Raw genomic sequence first — 8,895 nt, 5'->3', positions numbered from 1 at the left:
CATCGTCGTCTCCTCATGCCACAAGGCGCATAGGGCCAAGGCATACAGGACATAAAAAGTAAACTATTCCATGAAAACTAGCCGCAGATGATGAAATATTTTGGGGGAAAAAGTTCGAAAAAAAAGTTAATAGAATACGAATTTCAAACTAAAGAAGAAAACGTAAATAAAGAAAAATGAGAACGAACACGAACTGATGGATAAAATGCACAAGAAAGCTAGGAGTAAAAAGAACGGGTAAGTAAATAGTGATATGAGAAAAGAATTGGAGTAAAGATAAAAAGAAAAAAAAGAGTAGGGGAAAAAAGAAAGAAAAAATTATGAAAAGAAGAAAAAGAGGAAAAAAAGGAAAAATGGGAATGAAAGAAATTCCAATTTCCCATTCCCATTAGATCTAGTCTCTACTCCACCATCAAGTACCAGGTTACCCACACCATTTTTTCCAAGATGGCGATCAAAGGTAACCAGAGAACATGTTTCTCACTGTTTTGTTTTGATTTTCCTTACTTTTAAATACTATAACACCACGAGTTTTACCTGCTACGTCCATTCAAAGCATCTAACTAATGCTTGTACTATATTTTATCTCCATTTTTTCCTTCCTCCGCCGGCAATGGTGGATCAAATCAAAGCGTAAGTTTAATTTCCTCTATCTTGTTGATTGTTCTAAATTTCTTAAGAATCAAGCTTTTTTCATGTCTACGAGCTCATATTTGAATTATTTAAGGTGTAAATTATCTGGTTCTTTCAGAATTATAGGGCTGTCGTTTAGCGGGGCGATCGGAATTTTACTCGTTGTTTTGGGCTGTGCTTTGAAAGACTATGGGTGAGTATTAAGAAGACATGGCTTCTTATAATCATCGTTAAAACTAAATGTTCAGCCTAAAAAAATGGTTTAAGAGTGAGAATGATACATGAATTATTCAACTATAAGCCCGGAATTCTTTTTATGAGTCTAAGAGAGGTGCTTATGAAGTAGAAAATGCTTACAGAATAAGGTAAATAATGGAATATTTTTCTCTGAATAAAGCTGTGTTCAACGATCCAGAACTTACTGCCCATTAGATGAACTTATATTCAAAATATTTCGTCTTCTTAAATTTAGTTTTCATGCTGCAAAAGGTTTCAATTAGTATTGTACATCATAGAGAAAGTTATTGCCTTATTTCTTGATAATATTGTGTACAAAGGGCACAATTGTTCTTAGATGTTTTTGTAAAGTTATTCAGCAATAACAATGTTTTTGTATAAATGACAGAATATTTTAAAAATAGGAATGACAGTAGAGGACAATGTAAAAGCAAGAATATTTTTATATTCTAATATTTTTATATTCTATTCCTATGCTTAATATTTTTTATTTTCTTCTTATTTAAAACAATTTATTTGAATGTACAAAATTATTTCAAAAATGTACACAAGATTGATTATATATTCAGCTTTAGCGCCTTTTTATTTATTTATTTTTATTTATTTATTTTTTTGCAGAATATGGTGGCCGATGTTTGTGTGTAAGTATACACTTCTTTCAATTAAGTTAGTCACCTGAAAATCTATAAAGCTGAGTCCAACAAAGATTATGGATAGATTCATTTTACACGTTCAACCGCTTGATAACTCTTCATGGACTTGCAAATTTTTTACCAGTCACAGTCTCACCTCTTTCGAGCATCATTGAGCTGCAGTTTGTGTTAAAAAAGCTTTGTATATATATGCTTTTTTGATATGAAAAGTTTCCCATGATGCTCAGTGATCTCAGCTTTCTAGGTTTTTGGTGACTAACTCTATTGAAAGAAGCGTATAAAGCTATTGTACATATTAAAGATGTAGTTGAAGAGTGCAAAATGAAATATTATAGACATTAAAAAAATCAACTTGAGTATGTGTTTCAGCTCATAATTTGGAGAAAGGAGAAAATAGTATTAGGTAGAAAATAAGTTAAAGGAAAAAATATGTTGAATATGGAATTGAATGATTTATTAGGATGGATATTAAATTTATATGGAAAATTTTTCTGGAATTCAAAAGAACATTTGCCATCCAACAAGGATTATTCATATGAATTCTAAACTTTATGTACCTAATCTAGGGGTCAAAATGAAAGGATTCCTTTCTCTTAAGGTTGACATCTTTTTCCATTTTAATATTTTTGTTATTGTTTAGATCCTGAGGTAGGGTCTTAGTGCAAGAGGACTTTTTAACAATAGTCTTGCAGCCCCCATGGTTTATGAGTCAATAGTCCATGACGCTCAAGGCCAAATGTTCCAATAACTCTTAGACCATGAGGGTAAGAGGTCTAGAAGAATCTTAGGTTGTTTATATTAATTATCAGTTATAATGACTAACAATATCTTTCTTCTGTGTGTAGTATTGTTTTATTTGCTAGCACCATTACCAACAATTGTAGCCAAAAGATTCTCTGAAGACTTCTCTTCCAATACGGCAAAGTATGTATAATTTCTTTTTGATTTCTAATTTTTGGGGGTTGACGGTGGTGGTGTAGGGATAGTGCACTGACCTATCACCTCTGGGGTCTTGGAATTTATTTATTTTTGGGGGTTGACGGTGGTGGTGTAGTGATAGTGCACTTACCTACCACCTCTGGGGTCTTGGAATTTATTTATTTTTGGGGGTTGACGGTGGTGGTGTAGTGATAGTGCACTTACCTACCACCTCTGGGGTCTTGGAATTTATTTATTTTTGGGGGTTGACGGTGGTGGTGTAGTGATAGTGCACTTACCTATCACCTCTGGGGTCTTGGAATTTATTTATTTTTGGGGGTTGACGGTGGTGGTGTAGTGATAGTGCACTTACCTACCACCTCTGGGGTCTTGGAATTTATTTATTTTTGGGGGTTGATGGTGGTGGTGTAGTGATAGTGCACTGACCTACCACCTCTGAGGTCTTGGAATTTATTTATTTTTGGGGGTTGACGGTGGTGGTGTAGTGATAGTGCACTTACCTATCACCTCTGGGGTCTTGGAATTTATTTATTTTTGGGGGTTGATGGTGGTGGTGTAGTGATAGTGCACTGACCTACCACCTCTGAGGTCTTGGAATTTATTTATTTTTGGGGGTTGACGGTGGTGGTGTAGTGATAGTGCACTTACCTATCACCTCTGGGGTCTTGGAATTTATTTATTTTTGGGGGTTGATGGTGGTGGTGTAGTGATAGTGCACTTACCTATCACCTCTGGGGTCTTGGAATTTATTTATTTTTGGGGGTTGACGGTGGTGGTGTAGTGATAGTGCACTTACCTATCACCTCTGGGGTCTTGGAATTTATTTATTTTTGGGGGTTGACGGTGGTGGTGTAGGGATAGTGCACTTACCTACCACCTCTGGGGTCTTGGAATTTATTTATTTTTGGGGGTTGACGGTGGTGGTGTAGTGATAGTGCACTTACCTATCACCTCTGGGGTCTTGGAATTTATTTATTTTTGGGGGTTGACGGTGGTGGTGTAGTGATAGTGCACTGACCTATCACCTCTGGGGTCTTGGAATTTATTTATTTTTGGGGGTTGACTGGTGGTGGTGTAGTGATAGTGCACTTACCTATCACCTCTGGGGTCTTGGAATTTATTTATTTTTGGGGGTTGATGGTGGTGGTGTAGTGATAGTGCACTTACCTATCACCTCTGGGGTCTTGGAATTTATTTATTTTTGGGGGTTGACGGTGGTGGTGTAGTGATAGTGCACTTACCTATCACCTCTGGGGTCTTGGAATTTATTTATTTTTGGGGGTTGACGGTGGTGGTGTAGGGATAGTGCACTGACCTACCACCTCTGGGGTCTTGGAATTTATTTATTTTTGGGGGTTGACGGTGGTGGTGTAGTGATAGTGCACTTACCTATCACCTCTGGGGTCTTGGAATTTATTTATTTTTGGGGGTTGACGGTGGTGGTGTAGTGATAGTGCACTGACCTATCACCTCTGGGGTCTTGGAATTTATTTATTTTTGGGGGTTGACGGTGGTGGTGTAGGGATAGTGCACTTACCTACCACCTCTGGGGTCTTGGAATTTATTTATTTTTGGGGGTTGACGGTGGTGGTGTAGTGATAGTGCACTGACCTATCACCTCTGAGGTCTTGGAATTTATTTATTTTTGGGGGTTGATGGTGGTGGTGTAGTGATAGTGCACTGACCTACCACCTCTGAGGTCTTGGAATTTATTTATTTTTGGGGGTTGACGGTGGTGGTGTAGTGATAGTGCACTGACCTACCACCTCTGGGGTCTTGGAATTTATTTATTTTTGGGGGTTGATGGTGGTGGTGTAGGGATAGTGCACTGACCTACCACCTCTGAGGTCTTGGAATTTATTTATTTTTGGGGGTTGACGGTGGTGGTGTAGTGATAGTGCACTGACCTATCACCTCTGGGGTCTTGGAATTTATTTATTTTTGGGGGTTGATGGTGGTGGTGTAGTGATAGTGCACTTACCTATCACCTCTGGGGTCTTGGAATTTATTTATTTTTGGGGGTTGACGGTGGTGGTGTAGTGATAGTGCACTTACCTATCACCTCTGGGGTCTTGGAATTTATTTATTTTTGGGGGTTGACGGTGGTGGTGTAGGGATAGTGCACTTACCTACCACCTCTGGGGTCTTGGAATTTATTTATTTTTGGGGGTTGACGGTGGTGGTGTAGTGATAGTGCACTTACCTAACACCTCTGGGGTCTTGGAATTTATTTATTTTTGGGGGTTGATGGTGGTGGTGTAGTGATAGTGCACTTACCTATCACCTCTGGGGTCTTGGAATTTATTTATTTTTGGGGGTTGACGGTGGTGGTGTAGTGATAGTGCACTGACCTATCACCTCTGAGGTCTTGGAATTTATTTATTTTTGGGGGTTGATGGTGGTGGTGTAGTGATAGTGCACTGACCTACCACCTCTGAGGTCTTGGAATTTATTTATTTTTGGGGGTTGATGGTGGTGGTGTAGTGATAGTGCACTGACCTATCACCTCTGAGGTCTTGGAATTTATTTATTTTTGGGGGTTGACGGTGGTGGTGTAGTGATAGTGCACTGACCTACCACCTCTGAGGTCTTGGAATTTATTTATTTTTGGGGGTTGACGGTGGTGGTGTAGTGATAGTGCACTGACCTACCACCTCTGGGGTCTTGGAATTTATTTATTTTTGGGGGTTGATGGTGGTGGTGTAGGGATAGTGCACTGACCTACCACCTCTGAGGTCTTGGAATTTATTTATTTTTGGGGGTTGACGGTGGTGGTGTAGTGATAGTGCACTGACCTATCACCTCTGGGGTCTTGGAATTTATTTATTTTTGGGGGTTGATGGTGGTGGTGTAGGGATAGTGCACTGACCTACCACCTCTGGGGTCTTGGAATTTATTTATTTTTGGGGGTTGACGGTGGTGGTGTAGTGAGAGTGCACTAACCTATCACCTCAGGGGTCTTGGATTTTTAAGTGGGGCGGGGGGGGGGGTTGATGGTGGTGGTGTAGTGGCAATACACTCACCTCTCCCCTATGGGGTTGAGGGTTTGTTTCTTGGACTCAGCAACACATTTAACAAGAGTTATTTTATCTCTTCTCTGCCTTGGTTTTTATCCAAGCTTTCTTGTTTTCCTCTCTCAACAAAACCCAACATGCTGTCATGACTTAAGTCAGCCCAGAAGTTGTTTCAAGTTTCAATTCAATGCAATTGTGGGGGTTTTGTATCATAAATGGGTACTATTCATTCTGTCATGTGATTAGGGTCAAGCTAAGTTGGGTTTTGCTTTTTTAGTGTAACAAAAGAAGTTGCCTTCTTCCTCACATCAGGAATAGTTGTCTCTGCATTTGGTATGTAATATTTATAAATATTTTCTGGAACTACACAATATACCCTCCTCAGACCCTTCCCGCCCCTTGGAAATTCTAATCCCTCTCCATGGGGGAGGTATGGATAGTTTCAGGGACTACACAATATACCCTCCTCAGACCCTCCCACCCCTTGGAAATTACAGTCTGACTCTGCATTGGCAAGTATGACTTTAACTCCAATTACAATATCTTATTGCTTTTGGCTATTCGTTTTGGGAATTGTTTAAGGCCAAACAAAAAAATAAGTGTGTTTCCTGTTGTGCGACTGACCCTAATTTTCTTGCCGATTTCTGCCAACCCTAATATTTTTTTTCATTCCCAAATGCACCACAGGGTTCCCAGTAAGCTCATTTCCACTGTTGTATCTGTAAAAATAAAAGTAAAAAATCCGTCCTACCTACCCCAATTATTTTTCTCATGCAACAGGAAACACACTTATTTTTTTGTTTGGCCTAAAAATGTATTTGATTTATTTTCACAGGGCTACCTATAGTCTTGGCAAGGTGCAACATCGTAAGTACTTTTTTTTAAATAATTAATCTTATAGTTGTAAATTGTCTTGTCAGATTCCTTATGCAGTAATTAATCAAGTTGCATGATTGACCTATGGCCCAGAAATGCTTGACTGTTCATTTTCTTCAACTTTTTACCTTCCCCCACTAACATATTAACACTTTCAAAGGAACATTTTTTAGTAGAAAATTTTGAGAAATGCAGCCAGGAGAAAGGCAGGGTGATATATGTGTGTGTGTGGGTGGGGTGGGTGGGGGGAAGAAGAGGGAATTGCCCCAGAACCATCCCCCTGAAGGTACACCATCTCACTTCATCATTTCCTTTGTTTTTGTTTGCAGGTTAAGTGGGGTGCAGTTGGTTTAGTTATGTCTGGAAACATATTCATTTTCGGCACAATATTGGCGTATTTCATGATATTCAGTGGAGACGATGACTGGGGTTTCTAAAACATTCAAAAAGCATCACTAGAAATCTATCCTTTCAGTTGATCCAGTTGTTGAGTGGTTTCCACTTGAGAGTGCCCAAGGGTGGGATAACCATAAGATGGATACGTTCTCTGCCCCCTTCCACTTCTCTGACCCCTGTTCTAAGCCTCCATAGCTAAGAGAGCACGACTAGCTAGTCCTAGAAAATATCTATACTTGGCCCTGAAAGGGGGAACTGAAATTCTTGGGGAGGTAGGGTGGAGATCGTTGCTGGAAAATATTGACTTATCTTGCTTTTTCGGTAGGGTGAATCATGTATTTAAGAATATGCACCTTTTTGAACAATTTACAATATTGTCAATTTTTAGACCAACCAACTAATTCCAAGCTAGGAAGGGGGTGCTCCAACACCCATAACTGACCCCTAAGTGTATTACTAAAGGGTATATTATTTCTGTGTTTGGAGTGAGAGGGTGAAGACTTTTGGTTTGTCTCAAATGGTAACTGCTTAACTAACTCAACTGTTAGTTGTATTTCAAAATTCATGTCTGCAGTAAAGTACATCATTGATAATGCATGGAAGTGATGCACTGTGCAGTATAGTATATACTGGTACAACTTTTTCTGTCTGGTCTAGAACATTAAGCTGTACTTTAAACAAACACCTGACTAACAGACACCTGACTGGAATCAGGAAACACTTTCGTAGTGGCGAGCAACATATTGATTGTAAATACTGGTATCTATCAAGCTAACTAGCTAAGTTAGGGACGACTATATCCCCCCCTCCCCCCACATTATTCTATATTAAAAACAAAAAATTTCAAGTAAACATTTAATAATTTGCAAATAGATGTAATTAGGATATCAATGCTAAACCAAAAAACTAGCCTTTATGAGTGTGAATTTTGCCATTAAGGGCTGTTATTCTGGTAGTTTACTAATATAATAATATAGGACTTGTCCAAGAGAAAATGAACTAAGAGAAGGAATCCCCGTGCCCCATCATGTGCACACTTTGATGCTATTTTTAGAATCATTGATGCTATTTTTAACTCGTTACCTTGCCCGCGCGATAATCATGCTTCCCTTTAATGCCTCATTTTTGAACGTGAAAAGCGCCATATTTCGTTTTGTCCATGACAAAAACACAGGCTTTTGTTTATTGCAAGACTGGAAGCCGCCTACCCTCAAGAAATCAACCAATCAGGTTCTTCACTCAAAATATAGGCTATATAGGTAGGATTCCTTCTCTTAGTTCATATTCTCTTGGCTTGTCTTCTTTCCTACAGCTCTTTAAATATTTGGTACCTTGTGTCCCTACAGCACATATCTTCAGAATTTCGTTCCATCACCTAATAGTAACAGATCCAGAATGATTTCAAGGGCAGTAACTGTAGGAAGGCATCACAGCTTCTTTTTTAGTTTTAATTTTTCTTAATTATTTTTTCATTCCAAACAGAGGTCACCCTCCCCACTTCCTCCATGATCTGCTGTTGATCATTAAACCTGGTCCTCAGTAGTACATAAGCATAAAAATGTACATCCTCACTGGTAAATCCAGTGACATAAGCACAAGCATAAGAAGAATGTCATGTTCCATTTGCTTATGTTATGTTTATGTTGCTAGTGAGGATAAGTCTTAACAGTGTCATTGGAATACTTCCTGAACTAAATATTACTTTATTCCATTAATTTTCTGACTACCAAAATTATGGAATAACTTTAAGAACTTGGCCCAAAATAACTACACCTTCATAGACATCTGTACTTTAGAAAATCTGCTAATTATTTATTTGAAGATTTGATATTACAATAAAAGTGTCCAGATTAAATCAGCAATATCAATAAAAATATATAAATGTTATCATACAAGTTCAGTTAATATTTGAAAATCATGGGCTATAAGTGAATAATTCATATTTTCTTAATTCATATTTTCACATTTTTTCAACAGCTCTGAAAATGACCCAAAACAGACCAAAACCATGGGCTATAGTCCATGCTTTTTGGCCAAAAACACCCATTTTTCAAGAGTGATGAATAATGCATATTTTCTCAAGGTGTGAAAATGACCCAAAATCGACCAAAACCATGGGCTATAGTCCATGCTTTTTGGCCAAAAAC

General features: G+C 38.4%; 1 protein-coding gene across 1 annotated transcript; it reads left to right on the top strand.

Moving 5' to 3' along the window:
- The first annotated feature begins 585 nt into the window (after positions 1-585).
- On the top strand, positions 586-8,635 carry LOC116290308 (leptin receptor gene-related protein). Its single transcript, XM_031697306.2, has 7 exons — positions 586-633; positions 752-826; positions 1,489-1,511; positions 2,369-2,447; positions 5,754-5,809; positions 6,312-6,343; positions 6,682-8,635. The coding sequence occupies exons 1-7, from the start codon at positions 614-616 to the stop codon at positions 6,787-6,789; spliced, it is 393 nt and encodes a 130-aa protein (XP_031553166.1). The 5' UTR covers positions 586-613; the 3' UTR covers positions 6,790-8,635.
- The last annotated feature ends 260 nt before the right edge of the window (positions 8,636-8,895 follow it).

This window comes from Actinia tenebrosa, unplaced genomic scaffold, assembly GCF_029948245.1.
Source record: "Actinia tenebrosa isolate PJP-AT-01 unplaced genomic scaffold, QUT_ActTen_1.0 PGA_scaffold15__27_contigs__length_11533743, whole genome shotgun sequence".
Classification (NCBI taxonomy): domain Eukaryota; kingdom Metazoa; phylum Cnidaria; class Anthozoa; order Actiniaria; family Actiniidae; genus Actinia; species Actinia tenebrosa.
This window is presented reverse-complemented; position numbering and strand designations above follow the sequence as displayed.